Source organism: Xenopus laevis, chromosome 3S (genome assembly GCF_017654675.1).
Source record: "Xenopus laevis strain J_2021 chromosome 3S, Xenopus_laevis_v10.1, whole genome shotgun sequence".
NCBI classification, from domain to species: domain Eukaryota; kingdom Metazoa; phylum Chordata; class Amphibia; order Anura; family Pipidae; genus Xenopus; species Xenopus laevis.
Window position 1 is genome coordinate 7,606,648 of NC_054376.1, and position 26,319 is coordinate 7,632,966.

The 26,319-nt window shown below is 40.5% G+C and overlaps 1 protein-coding gene across 1 annotated transcript in view; it reads left to right on the forward strand.

The window, feature by feature from the left end:
* Positions 1–661: 661 nt before the first annotated feature.
* ccdc69.S (coiled-coil domain containing 69 S homeolog) overlaps positions 662–26,319 on the forward strand; it is a 36,690-nt gene continuing 11,032 nt past the window's right edge. Inside the window, exons 1-4 of the mRNA XM_041587970.1 lie at positions 662–926; positions 17,803–17,860; positions 19,517–19,671; positions 24,099–24,186. Of these exons, the coding sequence (XP_041443904.1) occupies positions 879–926; positions 17,803–17,860; positions 19,517–19,671; positions 24,099–24,186 (349 nt within the window). The 5' untranslated portion in view covers positions 662–878. The remainder of the gene's footprint in view (positions 927–17,802; positions 17,861–19,516; positions 19,672–24,098; positions 24,187–26,319) is intronic.

A 26,319-nucleotide genomic window follows, 5' to 3' on the forward strand; every position in this document is an offset into this window, starting at 1 on the left:
TATAGAAGCCATCGGGCCCGGGACAATTGTCTCCTCAGTGGCCCCCTGATGGTGGCTCCTAACTACGTATCTGTCTCTCCCTGAGAGCTGGGATTTGGTTGACGGTTCCCCTGTAACCCCAGCTATGCCCGCGACTAGGGTTGCCAGCTGGCCTGGCGGGTAAAAATGATGGCTGATCCCCATGTTATTAATAGGGAAAAAAGATAAATATATAGGAAGGCCGGTATTTTTTATCAGAAAAGCGACATGTGTGGAGGGTGCGTGCACGAGGAGGACTTGGAGCGGGTGAGTGGCACACTTCTAGTAAGTTGCTGCTCAAAGATCATCTCTTTTCCTCGGCTCCAGAGCATCACATCACTGCGTCCCCCGGCTGACGCTGGACGCGGCCGCAGCGGGGGGTGGAGCCTGGGTAAATAACCTTGGAGGGCCATAGTTTGAGGACCCCTGATATACATATAACAGATATGGTCAGTCAGTATTTAGTGGGCTGGTAGGGGCCGTTTGGCCCTCTGTGTACCTGAAATGCCAGGGCCTATTTTAATTCTCAGTCCAGACCTGAGTGCAAAGTATGACTGCATCCCCCTCCCTACCCTCTTTAAAAAAAATGTGTGCTCTGGAAAATTTATAAGCAGCTGTCTCCCGGGCCCCTGCTGCCTGCCTGCTCTGCTGGGTGCTGCTATTCTAGTATTTACGGCTACAATAGTTTTTGTTGCCTAAAGTTCAGAGCAGACTGCAGTTTTAGTTAGTGTGTGAGAGGGTGTGTGTGAGTGAGTGAGTGTAAAGGCAGCCAGAGTCTTGAGCAGAAGGAAGAGACAGGGGGGTTAGAGATGTGACCTGTACTACACTGGAGGCTGCAAACTCACAAGCGGGGTGCACTCATGGGCTGCAAAACCAGCAAAATGTGCTGCCCCCAACTCAGGAAGAAGGTAATGTTTATTTTTCCTTTAAGTTTCGACTCTTAACTCTCTAGCACAATACAAGGAAGCTGCACTGGAGGCTCAAACTTGTGCTTAACCCATTCACTACAAGGCAAAAGGGGCTGGAATAGTGAAAGAGTTAACCGTCTATGAACTTGTCTGTACAGAGTTCTGCCTAATTAATGCCCTTTCCTTAATTACTGGCGGCTAAATAACATGACTTATTGCTAACAGCCTGTACATCTAGGGATTTATTATTTATTATTTATATATATCCGTTAATTATTACAGTATAGATCATAACACAGTCGACTAAATGTAATTTTCCTGCTATTTCTTACTGAAAAGAATATTTAGTTTCCCCTTTATTTTAATTTCCATGACCAGTTCGTATGGAAGGGCAGGAAGGTATCATTAAGGCCCCTGAAAAGCAAAAAATAAATGTATCCTCTTTGCGAACAACCCCCCTCTTATTTAACTCCAGGCCCACTAATGTTTTTCAGCTTTCCTTCCGTTAAATACATTTCAAATTAGCTCATTTAAACACAGGCCTGCACTAAATAAATGAATGCAGATTAACTCCATCTGCAGAGTTACTTTCATTACGAAGTCTGTTTGACTTTCCCTTTAATTATTTTTAGCGTAAAGATATAGAGGTGAAGGAACCCCACTGACAGTGACAGAGGTCAGACTTTCTTTTTGACCCTGGATTTCATGGGTGGTCGTTGGCACGTCAGGTGTATTTACCAAATGCCACAGGGAGATTTAAAGGAACAGTAACATTTTAAAGTAATAAAATATAATGCAGTGTTGCCCTGCAATGGAAAAACTGCTGTGTTTGCTTCAGAAGCACTACTATAGTTTATATAAACAAGCTGCTGTGTAGCCATGGGGGCAGCTATTCAAATGAGAAAAGGCTCAGGTTACACAGCAGATAAGCTCTGTAGAACATTATGGTGTTATCTGTTATCCACTATTAACCTGTGCCATATAGACTTTTTTCAATTTCCACCATGGATACACAGCAGCTTGTTTATATAAACTATAGTAGTACTTATCTGTTATCTACTGTGTATCCTGTGCTTGAATGGCTGCCTCCATGGCTACACAGCAGCTTGTTTATATAAACTATAGTAGTACTTATTTGTTATCTACTGTGTATCCTGTGCTTGAATGGCTGCCCCCATGGCTACACAGCAGCTTGTTTATATAAACTATAGTAGTACTTATCTGTTATCTACTGTGTATCCTGTGTTTCAATGGCTGCCCCCATGGCTACACAGCAGCTTTTTTATATAGACTATAGTAGTACTTATCTGTTATCTACTGTATATCCTGTGCTTAAATGGCTGCCCCATGGCTACACAGCAGCTTGTTTATATGAACTATAGTAGTACTTATCTGTTATCTACTGTGTATCCTGTGCTTGAATGGCTGCCCCCTTGGCTACACAGCAGCTTGTTTATATAAACTATAGTAGTACTTATCTGCTATCTACTGTGTATCCTGTGCTTGACTGGCTGCCCCATGGCTACACAGCAGCTTGTTTATATGAACTATAGTAGTACTTATCTGTTATCTACTGTGTATCCTGTGCTTGAATGGCTGCCCCCATGGCTACACAGCCGCTTGTTTATATAAACTATAGTAGTACTTATCTGTTATCTACTGTGTATCCTGTGCTTGAATGGCTGCCCCCATGGCTACACAGCAGCTTGTTTATATAAACTATATTTACATGATTTTCTAGCAGACTTAAGGCATGGAGATCCAAATTACAGAAATATCTCTTATCCGGAAAACCCCAGGTCCTAAGCATTCTGGATAACAGGTCCCATACCTATACAGGGGAATGTCAATATGAATCATGTCTCTGATTTTTGCAGCCAAACTAGAGTTTCATGCTAAAGAAAGGGGCAGTTTTGTGCTTCTGTATGGCACCACCTTTGTTACAAAATCTTTCTAACCCTGTTGCCCTTTAAATTAACTACTAGTATGATATAGACTGCACAGTTATATTATGATTTGGTTGACAACTGGTCTTTATCTTTTATGGTTTTAGAGTTCAATAGCTTTTAGTTTACCAGCTCTCCAATTTGAAATGTCTGCAGTTATCTGGTTTCCAGGGTCCAGTTTACCCTAGCAACTAGCTACTGATATCAAGACTGGCGACTGGAATACAAACAGGAGTATAAAAGTAATAACAACAATGCCGGAGTCAGTGATCCTCATTTAGAACAGACATACGTCAAATTCCCTGTATTTGTTGGGAGTCTCCCTAATTTAAAGGGGTGGTTCACCTTTAAGTTAGCATTTAATATGTTATAGAATAAACAATTCTAAGCAACTTTTTAGTTGGTCTTCGTTTTTTCTTTTTTTTTATATAGTTTTTGAAGTATTTGCCTTCTTCTTCTGACTTTTTCCAGTTTTAAAATGGGGGTCACTGACCCCACCTCAAAACAAATACACTGTAATACAATACATCTTTCTTTTCAGGCCTCTCCTATTCATATTCCAATCTCTTAGTCAAATTAATGGTTGCTAAGGTTATTTAGATCCTAGCAACCGAAAATTGCAAACTGGAGAGCTGCTGAATAAAAAGCTAAATAACTCAAAAACTGCAAATAATGAAAACGGATTGCAAATTGCCTTAGAATATCCCTCTCTACATCATATTAAAGTTAATTTAAAGGGGAACAACTCCTTTAAGCCCCCTGTCCTGTAGATATTTGTTATCTACTGTGTATCCTGTGCTTGAATGGCTGCCCCCATGGCTACACAGCAGCTTGTTTATATAAACTATAGTAGTACTTATCTGTTATCTACTGTGTATCCTGTGTTTCAATGGCTGCCCCCATGGCTACACAGCAGCTTTTTTATATAGACTATAGTAGTACTTATCTGTTATCTACTGTATATCCTGTGCTTAAATGGCTGCCCCATGGCTACACAGCAGCTTGTTTATATGAACTATAGTAGTACTTATCTGTTATCTACTGTGTATCCTGTGCTTGAATGGCTGCCCCCTTGGCTACACAGCAGCTTGTTTATATAAACTATAGTAGTACTTATCTGCTATCTACTGTGTATCCTGTGCTTGACTGGCTGCCCCATGGCTACACAGCAGCTTGTTTATATGAACTATAGTAGTACTTATCTGTTATCTACTGTGTATCCTGTGCTTGAATGGCTGCCCCCATGGCTACACAGCCGCTTGTTTATATAAACTATAGTAGTACTTATCTGTTATCTACTGTGTATCCTGTGCTTGAATGGCTGCCCCCATGGCTACACAGCAGCTTGTTTATATAAACTATATTTACATGATTTTCTAGCAGACTTAAGGCATGGAGATCCAAATTACAGAAATATCTCTTATCCGGAAAACCCCAGGTCCTAAGCATTCTGGATAACAGGTCCCATACCTATACAGGGGAATGTCAATATGAATCATGTCTCTGATTTTTGCAGCCAAACTAGAGTTTCATGCTAAAGAAAGGGGCAGTTTTGTGCTTCTGTATGGCACCACCTTTGTTACAAAATCTTTCTAACCCTGTTGCCCTTTAAATTAACTACTAGTATGATATAGACTGCACAGTTATATTATGATTTGGTTGACAACTGGTCTTTATCTTTTATGGTTTTAGAGTTCAATAGCTTTTAGTTTACCAGCTCTCCAATTTGAAATGTCTGCAGTTATCTGGTTTCCAGGGTCCAGTTTACCCTAGCAACTAGCTACTGATATCAAGACTGGCGACTGGAATACAAACAGGAGTATAAAAGTAATAACAACAATGCCGGAGTCAGTGATCCTCATTTAGAACAGACATACGTCAAATTCCCTGTATTTGTTGGGAGTCTCCCTAATTTAAAGGGGTGGTTCACCTTTAAGTTAGCATTTAATATGTTATAGAATAAACAATTCTAAGCAACTTTTTAGTTGGTCTTCGTTTTTTCTTTTTTTTTATATAGTTTTTGAAGTATTTGCCTTCTTCTTCTGACTTTTTCCAGTTTTAAAATGGGGGTCACTGACCCCACCTCAAAACAAATACACTGTAATACAATACATCTTTCTTTTCAGGCCTCTCCTATTCATATTCCAATCTCTTAGTCAAATTAATGGTTGCTAAGGTTATTTAGATCCTAGCAACCGAAAATTGCAAACTGGAGAGCTGCTGAATAAAAAGCTAAATAACTCAAAAACTGCAAATAATGAAAACGGATTGCAAATTGCCTTAGAATATCCCTCTCTACATCATATTAAAGTTAATTTAAAGGGGAACAACTCCTTTAAGCCCCCTGTCCTGTTGTCCCGCAGTAAGAGGGCGTTACCTCACTTACCTGCTCTACTGACCTGCATAGAATGGTCACCCCAAATCCTCCAATATTGTCCGAAGTAGAACAGGGAGGGGGACGCTGGGTGAAACATAGAGGCAGGGTATGACCCCAGATCAATTCATATCACCCTAGGTGGGTCGTATTCTCTCTTAAAAGCTTCAATAAAGCAAAAAATAAAGGCAGACAAGTCTTCTACTACATTGTTTCAGATGTCAGAACTGCCAGTGCACAGCCAGGAATTACAGTTACAGATAAGTCATAGTAAAATGTATTTTGGGGCAATGCTTAGCATTTCAGTTTCTTTTATTGGGCAAAAATGTAATTTCAAGTAGGGATGCACTGAATCCACTATTTTGGATTCGGCCGAACCCCCGAATCCTTCACGAAAGATTCTGGCGAATACCGAACCCCCAAATCTAATTTGCATATGCAAATTAGGGGTGGGAAGGGGAAACATTTTTTGCATATGCAAACTAGGATTCGGATTGGGTACGGCCGGGCAGAAGGATTCGGTGCATCCCTAATTCATACCTCCTAACTGTCCTGTTTTTAGAGGGACAGTGCCTTATTTGACAGCTCAACCTGCAGTCCCTCATTTGTACGGATGGGCAAATTTTTTCTCCTCGTTTCGCCGAAAAAATTCGCCCATAGACTTGCATGGTAGCGTGCGTCAAAATAAAAGATGTGCGTCAAAAAAGTTTTTTGTTGCCCATAGACTTTAATGGACGTCTGCGACAATTCGCTGGCGGCGAATTTTTGTTGAAATGAGACAGGTCAAATTCACCCATCCCTACTCATTTGTACTGGAAAGTCCCATTTTTCTCTGCACTGAACAGTCAGAAAAAGAAACAAAATCTCTAACTTTATTAAGTTAAAATCAATGGCTTTTGGCAGAGAGCCCAGAACAGCCACAACAGAAGATAAGATACATTTGTAACAATTTCTAGATAAGCAAATGAGTAATTGTAACAATATAAGATAACAGGTCCCTTGGGAAAAGTTAGACTCACAGCTTAAAGGGCAATTCATCTTCATTAGCAAAACTGTAACTGAAAAAAAACCACAGAAATATGTTCAAACTTTTATACCCTGCGGAACTTTGTAAAATGAGCATGGTAATTAGGGGGGGTGACCACAAAATGGGCGTGGCAACTTTTCTGTCCCTTTTCTGTCCCTCTTTTTATTTCCAAAATGTTGGGAGGTATGCTAATTTCAAGTTTCCATCTCTCTTTTTTTTTTTTATTTAGAGCTTCAGCTCTTCTCTTGTAGATGTGTTGATGGCTAGGAATGTGCACCGGCTCATAAAGGGAAGTTTAGTCACTTGCTGGCTCGCCCGCGCATTCTGAGATGTCACATACAGCACTTAAATACATACATAGCCCCGACCCTTGGAACTGCATTGCATATTGATTCACTGGACATTTGTTAAGAGGCAGCTAAAGATAACAGAGCGTATTTAGTATCTGACTTGTTTCTTATAGCTGGGAACAGTTTTTATGGTTACAGTATATCATGTGGCTTCCTGTTTTCATCTTAAACCTCCAGGGCTTGGGCTTGAGCATGCTCAGTTTGCTCCTCTCTCCCTCTCCCTTTTCCCCCTCCCTCCTCCCCTCCCTGCTGTAATCTGAGCCCAGAGCTATTGATCACGGAGAGAGTCCGACAGGAAGTGATGTCCCACCAAGCTAATATGGCAGCTGCTATCCAAAAAAAAAAGAGAGCGTTTCTTGAGCTGTTTACTCAGGTTTGGTAAAGCATTCTACAGAATAAATATAGTGTTATAGCTTGCAACTATTGTGGCTAATCTATTGGCAATAAACTGTCTTGGTAGCTTTCCTTTTCCTTTAAGTTTGGCGATGAGTGCCTATAAAGAGAAAAAATAATTTCTCAATTTTTTTTCAAGCCCTCAGTATTTGGTGGCGGAGCAGAGTGGAGTACCCACACTCCTACACAATACAGTCTATAAAAATATACTCATAATCTTGTGGGGGTGGTTAAGGGGGAATGTTTGAGTATTAAACCTGTATCCACCCCTAACCTGGAATACAATGCTATTTTAGGACACGCACACAACTCGAACCTCCTGTTCTCCCTCTCCTTTACTCTGCTTCTACACCCACCTCTGCTTCCAACAGAAGTAATCTTTTTGAGCAGAGGAGAAATCTGAAATCCCAAACCAAATCCCACCATCATGGCCTTAATTTGAAGTAAACCTTTAAAATAAGTGAATGTAAAATTGAGTTTTATTCTAAGCACTTTTGTCATTTACATTCATCATTTATTTTATTTTTATTCCAAGGTATTAAGGGATACATGTGCTGTTAATATGAATGAATTTTGTTCCAACAGCGCCACCTGCTGGTCAGTTTCTGACCAGTCTGACCACCAAGTAGTCAAGGAAGTTGTCAGGAGAAAGAAAGAGGCTGCTCTGATGTTCTTCTGCTTAGGAAAACAATTAGAAACCTTTCTCAAATCTTTCCTAAGCAGAAGAACATCAGAGCAGTCTCTTTCTTTCTCCTGCATGTGCACAGTACCCAACAATAAAGGACAAGTTGCTCTGTGTCCCATCCATCATCATGTACAGTACTTTCCAAGTTTATAATATTTATTTACCCAGTCATTGGGAAGGCATGCAACAATATCATGTTTCCAATGAAAGATTCTTCCTTGTGCTCCACGAGCACCAACAAAACAAAAACCCTCAGCCTATGAAGAAGTACAAAGGTTAACATGGTCAGATTTAATCAAAGGTTAGAGGGAAATCACTTTAACTTTTTTATAACATTTGGTGAAAGTAGAAAGTCAACAAAATGCTAAAATCATTGCGTTTCGAATTAGAAAAACTCGAACCGAATTAAAAAAACTCAAACAAAACTTGAATGTCAGGAAGGCTGCAAACATCACCAAACTGATCCCTGGACCTCTCCCGTTGACTTATACTTATGCAGCAATTCGGCAGGTAGTCGAATTTGAGTTCTTAAAGGGCCAGAGTATGATAAATCTCGAGATTTGAATTCAAGTAAAACTCGAATCGAGTTTGGATAATTCGCAATCTGAATTTTTAAAGAAATTAGAATTTTCACTTTGACCCTTAATAAATCTGCTCTCAAATGTCCGGTGCAAAAAACTAATATACAATGGGGCAACAAAAACCGTGCAAAATGCTAAAATTCAATATTGTTTCTTGTGTTGTCTGCCTTCATGGCAGCAGCAGGTATTTATACTTTATCTTATCACCAGCCGGCCCAGTCTCTGCACAGTTTTACAGATGGTTTGGCATGAGCAGCCACTTTGTTTTCTAGGGACTGTACATTCCTTGCAGGGAACTGTCGGTGGTATGTGACTCTGGGAGGCCTCTAAGCCTGAAGATTTCAATGTTACAGTAAAAGAAATCAAATCTGCACCCAGGGCAACAAAAGGCACCGAACCCACATTCAAACGCAGTCTATTATGAAAGCATTTAATAATTAGATCATATTTATGGGAACAAAAAGTATTTATATAAATACCAGTCTATTTGTGTTCGGCACTTTTCGTGATCTTCTTAGTAAATGAAGTGTGAATGAACATCCAACCTCCTTAATCCTCCCCTCTGTGTAAGTGTCCAAAAAGCAAAGCATTTGTTCACAGGGAAATTTTGGCCCCCTTTTTTTACCCTGCTTCTCTAGTGTGGCAGAGCACTATAATACTGTATACAGCCATACCTACCAACTGTCCCGTTTTTTGCGGGACAGTCTCGATTTTGACAGCTCAACCAGCAGTCCCGGATTATTACTGAAATGTCCTGACTTTCTCTTTGATCTCCTGCACTGAACAGCCAGAAACTGATACAAAGTTACTAAAACTTAATTGGCTTTTGGCAGAGAGCCCAGAAGAACCACCTGGATACTTTTGTAACAATTTAAGATAAGCAAAGAAAGAATTATAACAATTTAAGATAATCATAGATTGCCAGTACGGGTCTGGATTGCAATATTGCTTTGTATACCATTGATGCTGTACCCCCTCCCCCTTCATCTGGTCAATTAGAGGTAAAATGAGAAACGGCATTGGGTCTGGTACCTTGATTGGCAAAATAGCCAAATTACCTCTGGTCCCTCTGAGCCCATATAGTGTAGGAGATAGCAATAGTTTTAGATTAGCAGATCACAAAATGTGTGATGTCTAGGGATGGGCGAATTTGACCCGTTTCGCTTCGCCAAAAATTCGCCGCCGGCGAAATGTCGCAGACGCCCATTAAAGTCTATGGGCGTCAAAAAAATTTTGTCGCGCGGCGAAACTGTTTTGACGCGCGTCTTTTTTTTGACGCACGCTGCCATACGAGTCTATGGGCGTCATTTTTTCGGCGAAACGAGGCGAAAAAATTCGCCCATCCCTAGTGATGTCTAAGCAAGGCCACCATCAGAAAACATGGGGGCCACGCCCACCACCACTACAGACCCCGCCCTAGACCCCACACTCCCCCACACCACAGTAAAAAGTGGTAGGATGTACCACTTTTATTGAGGAGGGTGTCGGACCTTACCATTTTTCTTGAAGGGTTGTCGAACCGTACCACTTTTCTTGAGGGGGTGGCGGACTGTACCACTTTTCTTGAGGGGTGTCAGACCTTACCACTTTTCTTGAAGGGGTGTCAGGTGTATGACTTTTCTTGAAGGGGGCATCGGACTGTACCACTTTTCTTTATGGGGTGTCAGATGTACCACTTTTCTTGAGGGGGGTGTCGGACTGTACCACTTTTCTTTAAGGGCTGTCGGACTGTATCACTTGTCTTGATGGGGGTTTTGGACCATAATGCTACTTACCTCCACTAGACAGTGAATCAGGAAGGGGGTGCAGCATCAGAATTGCACAAAGCGCTATTGCAATTTCATACCTCCCAACTGTCCCTTTTTCGGAGGGACAGTCCCTCTTTTGACAGCTCAACCCGCAGTCCCTCATTTGTACTGGATTTGTCCCTCTTTTCTCTGCACTGAACAGCCAGAAAAAGAAACAAAGTTTCTCACTTAATTGGCTTTTAGCAGAGAGCACAGAACAGCTAACAGGTGCAAATAAGATACTTTGTAACAATTTTGAGACACAAAAACACAGTTTAGATAAGGAGAAATATTTTCAAACTTTCATAACCTGCCAAATTTTGTAAAACAAACATGGTAATTTGGGGGTGTGGCCACAGAAAGGGGTGTGGTCAAAAATTGCTGCGCTACATGCGGAAAAAAAATTCTTGTCCCTCTTTTTACTTCCAAAATGTTGGGAGGTATGCAATTTGCTGCACCATGGGAGCACAAGGTCAAATTATCCAGAAATGACTTTGGTCCCCCTGATGGTTCCAGGTTCTGCTTTTTCTATAGTTACACCCCTACATTGTAAACCTAAAGATTTTGTCTTGCTTAGTGCTGGGCAGATGTATTTTCAGAGCTGTAAAGAATGAACCAGTTTAGTGGAAAGACAGTTGGTTGATTTTACTGGGACGACATTCCTGGCATTCTAGGCCTCTGTATAAAGGTGCTGCCAAGAATAGACAGGGTGCAGGCACTAGTTCTTTTTTTTACTACCTTATAGAATAGATGCCGAGGTGTCTTGTTCTCTAAAGCCTTCGTTATCTTAGCTAATGTTTTAAATTAATTGGCAGTTAATCTGTCACAGTTGAAATTGTAGGAGATTTAATAAAGGCTTCTGCTTTTCAGTAAGTAATATTGCCCTGTATTGGTACTTTTTGCCCCATTAATACGTGAGCCAAGCAGGACATAGAAGGTTTTTGCTATGGGCCTTCAGGGGGTTACAAAGCCCCAAAATATCCTTGTTGTTCCAAGGGAAAATATTATTTCTCTGTGCCAAACTGCTCTGGCCTGATATAAACCAGTGGTTCCAAACTGGGACTGTGAGCAGATGATAACGGGCTCAGCCTGAAGCCCAATAAGTTGGAGATTTGAGGTGACAGCCTCGCAGCTCTTCTAGCTGGTCCTGGTAGTTTCACTTGCCACAAAGGCCAAATAGAAATGGTAATGTGCAATTAGTTATATGTGCTTTTCTGTACAGGGAGGGGGAGAAGTCCACAACTCTGTGAGCTGTCAGGAAGGAAGTGCTGCACAGGAAGTGCTGCGAGAGAGAAGCAGACAGAGAGGAAGTAGTTGCTGTACAATCCCAGAGAGAACTATGTGTGTAAAGTCAGTAGGGAACCCCAGTGCAGGAAAGCGTGCTTTATTTAGGGAACGGAAAGAAATGGGGTCCTTGTAAGGGCTCTGAAGAACAAAACATGCTCTTTTCAGGGTACTGAAATCTAAAGGGAATCCTTCTCCTCACTCAAGAAACTGTCCCATAATTGGGGTCAGAGACCAAATAATCTGCAGTATTATATGAAGTTGGTCCTGGCTGACATACTGTCCTGCAAATAAACCTAACAATATAATCTCTGTGTGTTATTCGTGGATAAGAGAAGTTTCCAGGGAGGGATATTAAAGCCTAGTCTGTCCTGACCCTGTCATGCCAAAATATAGTGTTCCCCATCTTCCATATACTGTAGCAGTGACACAGGACTCCTGTAGCACCAAAAGGTGAAAATTGGTGGCGAATTTCAGTAGGAAAATATATAGTGAATAAAGTACCCCCTATTGTAAAATATAAGGATATTATAAGTTACCGAGGTCATGGAACTCCGAGGTAACTTCTAATATCCTCATATTTTGCAACTGGGGGTACTTTATTTCTTATAATACACAAGTTTCAGTGAGTCATGTGACAGAAATGACATCAGAACTCACCGTTTATAACTGATGACATCAGAACTCACCATTTATAAGGATATAATTTACAGGATATTCAAGGCTTTTGTGTATTATATATAAATATTGGTGGAACTATCATTTAATGGCTGATACGCCCATGTTTTGATACATACAGTAGGTATTTACAAGTTGTTCATACAATTTGCTAGAAGCAAGAAACGATTCCACCCCAAGGGATTCTTTAACAAAAAATAGCATACATAAAGAGGGGGATCTGGCATTTAGAAAAATTCCACAAGGGCCGCTAAAAGTGCCCTACAAAACGGGTAGGGCCAATGGAGATATTGTTCCTTCTTTTTTAATCTACTATAAATATTACACTTTTAACTTTGCAGCCCTTGTGGAATTTTTCCGAGTGCCTGATACCCCACTTTATGTATGCTTTATGTATGCTGTTGGTTTATCCGCTCCCTAAGCCAAGGGGCTGGGGCTGGTGCACCGGGACCACCTGTTCCATATGGTGAGTAATCAACATACTTTGGGTCCTGTGCCCCTCTTCTCTGTTGGTTCAACGTTCAACAAAAATAGTTCAACAACTACTGACCTGGACTAATAATACAACATACATGTCCCTATCAACAAATCCCTTGAGATTATTTTGATAGAATAGGCCACAACATCTCTTGCCATGTGTCTAAAATCTGTCTCATCATTTAATGCTTGGGGCATTATATACTCACACCCCTTGGCAGGGATTTTGCAACAATTTAAGGCTAAAGTCAACATTGATATCATCTGCATCATTTAGTCAAGAAGTCTGTTCCTTCATGAAGTTTCTCGTGAATTGTGAGTCACCCATCCCTCTACAGCTCTTGGTTATTGGAAACCCTTTGGTGGTAGTTCACTAGTCTGACCCTGGTATTGGTTGTCTACCAAAATTCCTACACCTTCAGAATTAAGTGTGGGTGAACCTTATCAACCACTTATTAGTACCTACTTAATTATAGTAGTTGTGTTGCTTGTTTACATTTCTGCAGAATGTGCTTTTACCGGGTGCAATAAGTTCATAGAAGCGGGAGCCTTTTCCAGCCTGTGTATAACAGAGACTACAGAGTAGATATACATACAGAGTTTTATTATCCACTAGTAGTCTGACCATATTGTTAGTTGAAATTTAGGCTATGGCCAAACAGTAATCCAAAAATTTCACGAGAAGCACAAATCTTAATGTATCATTAGGATAAGCTTACAGCTTTCCCAGTTGGGTCCGGGTGCACGTGCCCCAGACCTTCAGCATAGGGGAGTACGTCACAACAAATCACATTAGGCAGACACCAATCCGGAACGTCCAACGAAAGTAGATTCCAAGAGCCAGAAATATTTATAAAATATGATACTTTATTTTACATCACATCTAAAAAAGAATAACGCCTGACGCGTTTCGTGTCACACAGGGACACTTAATCATAGGCCTATGATTAAGTGTCCCTGTGTGACACGAACTGGATCCTCTCCCTGCCCCATCACAACTGATTTAAATCTTATCAACCATCGTGTGCGTTAGTGATGTGTGGGCCGACCCGATACCCGCGGGTCGGGTGGGTTTGGGTCGACCTCGCACTGCTCCTCGCGGGTGGTGGGCGGGTGCGGGTTGAGCTCTTCTTCTGCTCTCCCCGCCCGCCACCTTCAAATGCCGACTTACGGTTTTATAGTCTCGTGTCTGCTCTGTCTGCCCCTTTTGTGACGTCATCGGTGGGGCGGGTTAGGGTCGGGTGCGGGTCAGGAAAACCTTGACCCGCACATTACTAGTGTGCGTGTAAAGCTCCTCTGTGTGTGTACAGGCACAGGGAGAAGATTCGCTTCTCTTGGCCTGCAAAAATACACAGGCTGAAAGCAGCCGGTATAACCATAGCTTAAAGGCCCCCGTACACAGACTGATAAAAGCTGCCGACAGACAGAGTCGGCAGCTTATTGGCCCATGTGTGGGGCCCTCTGGTCAATCGGGCCAGCTTTAAAAAAATCACGTTGATCGTGGCCGCATCTATTCGTGATGCGGTCCCGCGATCCGACCACCAGTATTGCCTTCATTCTGATTCAATCATTGGGCCCTAGGGCCCATGATTGGATCAGCCCGATATCGCCCACCTCAATGTGGGCATATCACGGAGAGATCAGCTTGTTTGGCGACATCGTCAAACAAGCAGACCTCCCTGTGTATGGCCACCTTAAATCTCAACTTACAATATTGTCAGACCACTAGTGGATAATAAACTCTGTATGTATATCTACTGTGTTACACACAGACTGGAGGAGGCTCCCACCTCTTTGTGTATCACCCGGTAAAAGCACATTCAGCAGAAATGTAAGCAAACAAGACAACTACTATGATTAAGCAGGTACTAATAAGTGGTTGATGAGGTTCATCCACTCTTAATTCTGTAGATGTAGGAAGTAGATGAGCAGATCTGCAAAAATACTCAGTCTGACGGCAGCTGCAGTGTTCAGCCTGTGTGACCATGGCCTTTGAGTAAAGCTCCTGACTATGATCATTGGCTTACTGAAGCAAATTAAGCTTACAAAATCTATGTTTCCTCTAGAGTGTGCTGACCCCCAGAACCTCATTATCTGGATTCATCACCTACAAAGTTTTATAGTAGTGGACTACAATGCAGGAAATGTTAGTTACTTGCATTAGAATATAATTTTGGGGCACCCAATTCTACTACAGGAATGCACAACATCCCACTTTCAAATTATTGCAGTGTTACTACCCATAAAGTATAATGGGAAGTGACTTATGGAATGTCTCCGCATTTTAATTTTCTTGTTCCACTGGGTCACTGGCCTTTAAAGGTTTCACTCCAAAGTAAAGAAATGATGATATTTCAGCTGCTTCATACCTTACTTTCTGCTCTTCTATAAATGCCTGCTGGCATAGTTTATTAGTTACCCTTTGGAGACTAATTCCAGATGAATCCACACTGTGTTTAAACATGTTAAAGGCTTCATACTCTGTTATGGTAGCAAGTAGTGTGCTAATGGTTTTTATAAGTATTGGGATGTAACAGGAGACGGTGACATCTGTGTTTAGTTAAAAGCCAAACCTTAAAGGGATACTGTCATGGGAAAACATGTTTTTTTCAAAATGAATCAGTTAATAGTGCTACTCCAGCAGAATTCTGCACTGAATCCATTTCTCAAAAGAGCAAACAGATTTTTTTTTTATTCAATTTTGAAATCTGACATGGGGCTAGACATTTTGTCAATTTCCCAGCTGCCTCAGGTCATGTGACTTGTGCCTGCACTTTAGGAGAGAAATGCTTTTTGGCAGGCTGCTGTTTTTCCTTCTCAATGTAACTGAATGTGTCTCAGTGGGACATGGGTTTTTACTATTGAGTGTTGTTCTTAGATCAACCCGGTAGCTGTTATCTTGTGTTAGGTAGCTGCTATCTGGTTACCTTCCCATTGTTCTGTTGTTAGGCTGCTGGGGGGAGGGGTCATATCACTCCAACTTGCAGTACAGCAGTAAAGAGTGATTGAAGTTTATCAGAGCACAAGTCACATGACTTGGGGCAGCTGGGAAATTGACAATATGTCTAGCCCCATGTCAGATTTCCAAATTAAATATAAAAAAATCTGTTTGCTCTTTTGAGAAATGGATTTCAGTGCAGAATTCTGCTGGAGCAGCACTATTAACTGATTTATTTTGAAAAAAATTTTTTTTCCCATGACAGTATCCCTTTAAATATACTCTGCTGCTTTTTTATGATATTCACCCATAGTTATGTAAAAGCTTCCATACCTGTTAAAATGACATACAATGTCATATGTTTTCCTTTACTTTTGGATTGAGCTCCGATTAACATAACCCTCTCTGCAGTCCGAATCAACCTGTTAAGCCACACACACACATCTGAGCTTTAATATGGCCATTACATGAGTACATTTAGGATAAGAAATAATTTAATAGTGCAGGAAACTATTAACAACTCACAGGCTGGAAACTGAAGTTGGCCAACAATTTTCTCTCCTTTGTTCTTCATTTACTTTCAAGCTCAGGATTTGTGTCCCTGGAGATGAGGGATAATCGGAATCACAAACAGGCCTTCTGTCTGTCTGGCTAGCACTCAGTGTTAATTTAATAGACAAAGGTCTGTAGCCCTAGGCAAGAGCTGCTGTTGGGAGATAATAAGAGGGTGCAATCAACAGGGCTACTTTGGGCTGAAAAAGTCACGTCTCCTACTCAACATTTTATTAAAAACAGGATTTATCTCTTCTTTTCATTTTTCATTTGCTCTGATGGTGCAGGAATCTAGAGAAAAGTCCACTTTATCTAAACTCGGCGCTGAAGGTTTCATATACAGTTGTGTTCAGAATAACAGCAGTGTGTTAAAAATGCAAATAAAACTCAAAATCCTTCTAATAGCTAGTGATGGGTGAATTTATTCACCAGGCGCGAATTCGAGGCGAATTTGCGCGATTCGCCGCCAGTGAATAAATTTTTTCGAAAAAACGGGCGCCGGCGTCAAAAACGGGCTCCGGCGTCAAAAAAACGGCCGCCGTTTCGCGAATTTTTCGCCGTTTCGCGAAACGGCACAAATTTGCCCATCACTACTAATAGCATTTATTGCCATAACACACAAATGCATTGGGAACACTGCACATTCTATTCCAAATCAAAACATGAAGAAAAATTTATCAAATGTGTGTTATTCCTTTACAGAAAGTGAAGAAAGAGGGTTATTAGGCTGTTCCAGAAATAGCTGTGTCTGCATTCTTCTTTACAAACTCAAACATTCACTGTATCAACTGAAAAATGTTTCAAGGTTTTGCTTTTCTTTGCATCGCTGAACTAATACTTAGTTGTACAGTAAACATGGCCATCGCCTTTTTCCTTTTGTTGGTGCACATTTTCCAATGGCCAATTTCCACTGGTTGATACTAGTAGAAGAATTAGAACAGCACCAAACTCAATTCTGAATAAAAAAGCCTTTATTGGTGCATTGGGCATTGCAGCAACGTTATGAAGCTTGATAAAAGGCCGCACAGCCTGAAACGTTGCTGGAATGCCCAATGCACCAATAAAGGCTTTTTTATTCAGAATTGAGTTTGGTGCTGTTCTAACTCTTCTATTAATCCTTTAGTTGTATACAGGCCCGGATTTGCGGTGAGGCCGCAAAGGCCCAGCCTAGGTAGTGTTGCCAGCCAGCAAGTATTTTACTATCCTAGCCGGTAAAACACCTGCCAAGTCTGGGGCCGGTATTACAAAAGTACCGGCAATGTAGTTGCCGATTAATTTGTAATACGCTTAAAAAAAGAAGCCCATGGCCCGCCCCAAATTCGCTCAGAACTTACCTTTTTTCAGCCTTCTGGTCATCACGTGATATTGCTCCACCCCTTTTGCATCACTGTATGTGGCTCCACCCCTTTTACATCATGGACCGCCCCCTTTTGTTCCCGCTCCCCCCCCACAGGCTAGAAAACATTTTCAGAAAAGATGGTAACCCTAAGCCTAGGGCGACAAATTTTAAGGGGCGGCATGCCGCCCAACCACATCTAGACGAGCGCTGGGAAGCCGCAATGTGCGCATGTTCGTGGGCGCTAGGTCCTGGTGGCCTAAGGGCATCAAAAAGGAAATCCGGCCCTGGTTGTATAAGCAGTGTTTCTGAGAACTACTGCACATGTGTATGTATGTTTCATTTGGAAGGGTTGGACTTGATGGACTTTTTTCTCTTTTTTTCCAACCCAATTTAACTATGTAACTAGTGCCAAAATTGTTTGTGTTCATCATTAAGTGCACATCTTATGTTTCTATTTTCTTACAGAAGCGGCAAAAAGCACATCAAGGAGGACTGACATCTCAGGAGCTGAATGACTTGAATGGTAAGATGCAATGCCGCCATTATAATATCATTTATATACCCTCAGTCATACTTACTTGGGCGACATCATTATCCACTTAGACGGGCATGCAAGTTTGCTCCCTCCACCCAATCTCTTGTACAGACCTTTTGGGAACCTAGTAACCAAAATGCAGCATCCAGAGTTGGTTTATTAAGGGGATTAAGTTCTTCTTGAACATTTTCTGCTGGGCTTTAATACTTCCACTTGGAGGACAAGAGTGCTAGTAAATGTGAATGATCATGAGGAGAACCCACAGAACAATTCTGTGGCAACCATAGCAAGCATTTGATTGGTTGTTGTGTATTACTAGACCTGCTGCAAACTTTAGGGTTACTACAATAGCCCATCAATGTCCATTAACTACTAGTATTCTGATGTTGGGGGGTAATCGCAGTCTACTGCAACATTCATGGAGTGAGTTTCAGCTAGGGATGCACCGAATCCACTATTATGGATTTGGCCAAACCCCCGAATCCTTCGCGAAAGATTCGGCCTAATACCGAACCGAATCCTTAATTTTCATATGCAAATTAGGGATAGGAAGGGGGAAAACATTTTTTACTTCCTTGTTTTGTGACAAAAAGTCACACGATTTCCCTCCACGACCCTAATTTGCATATGCAAATTACAAGTCTGATTCAGTATGTCTGGGCAGAAGGATTTGGCTGAATCCGAATCCTGCTGAAAAAAAGCTGAATCCTGGCCGAATCTCGAACTGAATCCTGGATTTGGTGCAGCTAGGAATGCACTTAATCCACTATTTTGGATTTGGTCAAACCCCCAAATCCTTCGAGAAAAATTTAGCCGAATCCTCCATTTGCATATGCAAATTAGGGGTGGGAAGGGGAAACCATTTTTTACTTTTGTGATAAAAAGTCACACGATTTGTATATGCAAATTTAGGATTTGGTTTGGCCGGCCAGAAGGATTCAACCGAATCCTGCTGAAAAAGGCCTAATCCCGAACCGAATCCTTGATTCGGTCCATCTCTAGTTTCAGCAGCCAGACATACCACCTGAATACCACCTTATAACAACAGCTTTGATAAAACTGTAATCGCTGCTGTGTTTCTTGTTTCCCATAGTCATACATAGTCATTTTGGGAGTTGTGGGTTGCAGGCTTCCGTTGGTGGTTAGGGGCTGATCAAGGTTATCAATGAAAATTTAAGCTACAGACAGTCACAGTAGTTTGTATTGGTAGCTGACTAGAAACAAGTATAGTTGTTTGTCATGGAGAAAGTAATATTGTATGTCCCGCCAAAGAAAACAAGGAACTGACTTCAAGTTGACTACAGTTACTAATGTCTTGGTGTGACATTAGCCATGTAGAAGCCATATATATCTATATATAATGGTGTCCTTAATTTTGGAAGTCACTTGTATGTTGTAGTTTAAAGGATGTATTAGAGGATATTCTACTTAAAAGAATAGTTTGCCTATTGGTTACTCTAAGAAATCACTAACTGAAATGATGTGCTTTTCATAGAAAACCTAAGTAACTTACTATTACTTTTATTGGCATGAGTTTAGCCTTTAATTATAATAGTTGTCAGACAGCTACATGACAGTTGGGAGGCAGCTGACGTAGAGAGCTATGAAACAAACTGAACTTCTGGATTCTTTTTACTGTCGCAGCCAAGACTCAAGGACCCAACGAGGTGCTACAGAAGATCAAGGAGTATGAGCAGGAGATTAGAGACCTCCTTCAGAAACACCAAGAGGAGAAGACGGCTCTGGCAGATGCCCACAAAGCAGATGTGGAAGCCCGAACACTGGAGTTACAAGCACAGGTCTGATGTCAATTTTTAGTTTAATAATCTCCCGGCAACATGATTTATTATAGCCTAAGTTTCTCTATAATAAACACTGACATGTTGATTGCTTTGAAGTATCTTCACACTGCTTTAAGATATTTTTCACCCTGGAAGAAGAAGCCCTGACTAATTACCATCATATGGGAAAAGCAGCATCCCAGGTATCTCAAGGCTGCCATAAAAATATCAAAGTGTTTAATATATATATATATATATATATATATATATATATATATATATATATGTGTGTGTATGGTTTGAAAAGCCGCACATCTCAGGTCTTATTAAAAAATAAATGTATTTTTATTTGGCACATACTGGCTTTTTCGGCAGGTATATACATCCACCCTGCTAAATACCAGCCTATTGGGTTTATTTAATATTTACATGATTTTCTAGTAGACTTAAGGTATGAAGATCCAAATTACGGAAAGATCCATTATCCGGAAAACCCCAGGTCCCGAGTATTCTGGATAACAGATCCCATACCTGTGTGTAGAGAGAGAGAGAGAGAGAGAGAGAGAGACTTCAGTAACAATTGCCCCAGTACCCATAAACGTAAAAAATTAAACAGACCAGCACTCAGGGAGTTTCCAGTGAGTCTCTCAATTGTATTGAGTGTATGTACAGAAAAACCTTTATAAAGGGACTGAGGCTAAAAGGTTTTTTTCTGTACATGCACTGAATACAACTCGCTGGAAACTCCCTGAGTGCTGGTCTATTTTATTATTATTATTATTATTAGTGTGTATGTGTGTAGGGATGGGCGAATTTGACCCGTTTCGTTTCACCAAAAATTCGCCGCCAGCAAAATGTCGCAGACGCCTATTAAAGTCTATGGGCGTCAAAACATTTTTTTGCTGCGAATTTTTTTTGACGCTTTGTCTTTTTTTTTTTTGACGCACAACGCCATACAAGTCTATGGGCGTCAATTCCGCGGCAAAATAAGGCGAAAAAATTCGCCCATCCCTAATGTGTGTCCATTAATGATTGTTAGTTAATTAATTAATATGTCCATTAATCAGATTGTTCTGTGGTCTCTATCTACAGGAGTAAATACAGGGTGTATTGGATCATAGAAAATCGGTCCCAATAGTACCCAAATAAGAAACTTCCTATAATTCTGTATGTGCTTCTTATAAATAACATGTTTTTCCTCTGAGTTCCGAAACACTTCTTTGGCAGAGCAGCTGTTGACTATGACTTAAAGGAGAAGGAAAGTCTTCTTCCACTTGGGGGTACCAATGATTACTTTTACTTACCTGAAATCTCTGGCCAGTGCTCCTATCAGCAGAAAACTGCACCGGCCCGGGATTATTCAAATTTCCAGGGGCAGACGCATGCGCAGTAGAATGAAATAGCTGACTTTTTAGTTAAAGTTTGGCTTTTCGCTCTACTGCGAAAGAAGAAACCAGAAGAGGATCAATCTGTGGTGCTCACTGGTATAACCCCGGGCCAGTGCAGTTTTCTGCTGATAGGAGCACCAGCCCGGGGTTTCAGGTAAGTCAATACAGTCACTTGGGGGTGCCTAACTTTTGGAAGTTCCCCAAGTGGAAGAAGAATTTCCTTCTGCTTTAAAGTGTAAAAGATACAATGTCCAGCCACACAATTTATGATGATAAGAATGAAGTTTGTTGTATAATTGCATTCATGTGGTTGAAGCAAAGGGTAAATTTGTCATGGTCACACTGTATATAAAGAACAAATTCACTACACTTGCATGTTATCAGCCGTTGAAGATTCATGGTATGCATTTCCTTGAGCTTAGGCTCCATGATGATCATTTTCAAGATTTTGGTGACTTGCACGAGGAAGAGGATTCTGGGAGGCCTATGGTCTGTTTGTGTATTGTTGTGGGTACAGAGTGACTTGATCAGCTGATGGAAGGGTGCAGAATTCTGGATATGAATAATACCTCCCGAGGCTATAAAAATTCTAGAACAATGTCCATAAACATTATATTCTCCTGCACATTACTGATACAGCTACAGAAGGGTTGCACCAGTCCTAAACTTAAAGGGATACTGTCATGGGAAAACATTTTTTTTTTCAAAATGAATCAGTTAATAGTGCTGCTCCAGCAGAATTCTGCACTGAAATCCATTTCTCAAAAGAGCAAACAGATTTTTTTTATATTCAATTTTGAAATCTGACATGGGGCTAGACATATTGTCAGTTTCCCAGCTGCCCCAAGTCATGTGACTTGTGCTCTGATAAACTTCAATCACTCGTTACTGCTGTACTGCAAGTTACAGTGATATTACCCCCTCCCTTTTTCCCCCCAGCAGCCAAACAAAAGAACAATGGGAAGGTAACCAGATAACAGCTCCCTAAAACAAGATAACAGCTGCCTGGTAGATCTAAGAACAGCATTCAATAGTAAAATCCAGGTCCCACTGAGACACATTCAGTTACATTGAGAAGGAAAAACAGCAGCCTGCCAGAAAGCATTTCTCTCCTAAAGTGCAGGCACAAGTCACATGACTGGGGGCAGCTGGGAAATTGACAAAATGTCTAGCCCCATGTCAGATTTCAAAATTGAATATAAAAAAATCTGTTTGCTCTTTTGAGAAATGGATTTCAGTGCAGAATTCTGCTGGAGCAGCACTATTAACTGATGACAGGATCCCTTTAACTACATAAAAAAAACATAAAGCTCAGATTATGCCTTATCTTGCCAATTGTACTGTGATATGGCCCTATGTGGGCAAGTTGTAATGTTTGTTTTATGCAAAAGTAAAAAATAAAATATAAATAAAAAAAAAACAAAACATAAAGACAGCTGGGTAGAAATAGAAACGGAGAAGTCAAATAATTAAGTAATTTGCTGAAAGAGACTTCCCAATGACAAGCACAAACACATTTCACCCTCTGGAATCCTGCAAATGTATTCAGTTACCCTTACATTTCTACAAGCACTTTTTGGTTCTATAAATGTACCAGGTTTGCACAGAAGTATTAAACAACCACAGTCATCCTAGCAGAAAATAAGCACAAAAACAGAACTGAAAACACACCATATTTAATACTCGGGGATCCTGCTTCTTGTGTGACCGCCCAGCCTTGTTCTTTTCCTAAATACTGTATATCATGTCCACATAGTTACACATTTATTTCTTTCCTCACTTAAAACCAATCTTTTGTCACCTCTCCTGTAAAGGTTTCCCTTCACTCCCCCTCCCTCTGCCCTTTTAGTGACATACATTCATTAATTTACTCCATGTTTTAGCTGCCTGCCATACCTCTACTCTAAGGCTCTATTTCAGTTACCATACATGCACATCTCTTGCCTTTGTTTTATATATATATATATATCGACATGTACTCTGTAATCCAATCTCCTAGCTCCGGCAATAAGGTCATTTAGTTAATTGGCATTCTGGATAGAGGTTAATTTTTCTCATCAACCTACTGATTATTCTTTCACTATAAAGAAACACTTTAAAGGGATACTGTCATGGGAAAACATTTTTTTTTTTTCAAAATTAATCAGTTAATAGTGCTGCTCCAGCAGAATTCTGCACTGAAATCTATTTCTCAAAAGAGCAAACAGATTTTTTTATATTTAATTTTTGAAATCTGACATGGGGCTAGACATATTGTCAATTTCCCAGCTGCCCCAAGTCATGTGACTTGTGCTCTGATAAACTGTTAACTGCAGTACTGCTGTACTGCAAGTTGGAGTGATATCACCCCCTCCCTTTCCCCCCCAGCAGCCAAACAAAAGAACAATGGGAAGGTAACCAGATAACAGCTCCCTAACACAAGATAACAGCTGCCTGGTAGATATAAGAACAACACTCAATAGTAAAAACCCATGTCCCACTGAGACTCCTTCAGTTACATTGAGAAGGAAAAACAGCAGCCTGCCAGAAAGCATTTCTCTCCTAAAGTGCAGGCACAAGTCACATGACATGGGGCAGCTGGGAAATTGACAATATGTCTAGCCCCATGTCAGATTCAAAACTGAATATAAAAAAATCTGTTTGCTCTTTTGAGAAATGGATTTCAGTGCAATATTCTGCTGTAGCAGCACTATTAACTAATTCATTTTGAAAAAAATGTTTTTTCCCATGATAGAATCCCTTTAACTGATGTTCTTCTGCTTAGGAAAACAATTAGAAACGTTTCTCAAATCTTTCCTAAGCAGAAGAACATCCGAGCAGCCTCTTTCTTTCTCCTGACAACTTCCTTGACTACTTGGTGGTCAGACTGGTCAGAAACTGACCAGCAGGTGGCGCTGTTGGAAGAAAATTCATTCATATTAATATCTTGGAATAAAAAGAAAATAAATAATGCATGTAAATGACAAAAGTGCTCAGAATATCACACTCATCAATTTTACATTCACTGATTTTAATGGTTTACTTATCCTTTAATGTTCAACCAATTCTTTGTTTCAGGCCCAGAAAGACAGAGATGCTGAAACAGCAAAGCTCCTTTCAGAACAGGCAGCCACCATGAAAGCAGAGATGGAGGAGAAATTTGCAGGTACAGTAAAGTTACACACAAACGCCATGAATTAAACAGCAGAAATCATTTCACACAGCTTCAATAGGCTCCTTAAATGCAAGGGGCCTCTATAAACAGGTTATTTAATGTGATAAATTATTTCCATTGCCTCTCTAAATTAATTTCTGTGAAAGCTGAATGCAGGCTGGCTGTTAATGGGTTCTACATTTCATTTTTTTATTATATAGTGAATAAAGTACCCCCTTTTGTAAAATATAAGGATATTATAAGTCATCGAGGAGCTTTTATACAGGTCAAGGTTACTTCTAATATCCTCATATTTTCCAACAAAGGGTACTTTATTTATTATAATACACATGTTTTAGTGAGTCATTTGACCAAAATGACATCACTAGTCACCGTTTATATAGCGGATAATGTTCCCCCTACTGTAATTTATAAAGATATTATAAGTCACAGAGGAGTTATGTGACTTTTATATGGTCACAAAACTCCGAGGTGACTTCTGATATCTTTATAAATTTCTAGTAGGGGGAACATTATGCATTATAATCTACATTTTGAGGGGGGGTTAGAGTCGAAATTCTGGTCACCGGTGTCCAATTGGGGCATGCTGGCGTCCAATTTGGGCGCATAGCGTCAAATTCGAACACGCTGCATCAAATTCGGCGGCCTGGGGCCCCTGTTATAAGCAGTTTATATAGTGAATAAAGTACCCCCTCTTGTAAAATATAAGGATATTATAAGTTACCGAGGCCGAAGGCTGAGTGTTTTTATACAGGTTATGGAACTCCAAGGTAACTTCTAATATCCTCATATTTTGCAACTGGGGTACTTTATTTATTATAATACACAAGTTTCAGTGAGTCATGTGACGGAAATGACATCAGAACTCACCGTTTATAACTGATGACATCAGAACTCACCGTTTATAACTGATGACATCAGAACTCAACGTTTATAAGGATATAATTTACAAGATGGCTTTTTTGTATTATACCCTTATATTTGTCTAATGCAAATAATCAGTCCAAATTGTATAACTAATTCATTTTACGATGCAGGTGTTACAGGCCCAGATCAGTTTTTTTTACTCTTTCCATGATCTCACACTGGCTGAACACAACCTTCTTATTACCTGCTATAGTCAACCTATTGTGTTATACAGTAATGCTATAGTGAGAAACACATAAGGGGTTGTGACCTGATGTTGAGTGTGCCGCCAGGCAAACTGTGTTGTTAAAGGAACTTATAATACCAAGAAAAAATCCCTACGTTTCCAGTCTGCACAGTGAGATACCATGGAACAAAGCCAACACAGATTTATTACTATACTAAATACAATAATTCTGGAAATTTTGACATTATAGTGTCCCTTGAAGTCACTCAGTGTTTACAATAAAACTGGTGATGGGCCTTTCTTTCTGGAGCTGACCAGTGGTATATTTCAGGATGTCCCAGGAAACTCAGGCATATTTGTAGACACTGGGCACAACGACCTGGGCCTAAAGATTTAAAGGAGAACTAAACCCATAAAATAAATGTGGCTACAAATGCCATATTTTATATACTGAACTAAAGTTTCAGCTTCACGATACCAGCAATGATCCAGGACTTCAAACTTGTCACAGGGGGTCACCATCTTGGAAAGTGTCTGTGACACTCACATGCTCAGTGGGCTCTGATTGGCTGTTGAGAAGCTAAGCTTAGGGCTCGTCACTAATTATCCAGCAGAAAATGAGCTTCCTCTGTAATATAAGCTGATGCTACAGGTTTGCTGATTATTAAATTCTGATGCTAATTGCACTGGTTTCTGTGCTGCCATGTAGTAATTATCTGTATTAATTACTAATCAGCCTTATATTGTGACATTTCTATGTGTACTGTATATTGTGAGTGGTCCCTAAGCTCAGTAAGTGACAGCAGCACAGAGCATGTGCAGTGAATCAGCAGAAAAGAAGATGGGGAGCTACTGGGGCATCTTTGGAGATACAGATCTTAACTGCTAAATTACATTGCTACCTACTTTGTTAGTTAGGCTTTAGTTCTCCTTTAAGGGAACCGTGCCACCCAAGGGCAGTACAGGTGAAGGGAGAAAGACTAGTAAATGTGAAGTATATGTGAGCAACTATCATATCTGTGCCTATGCTA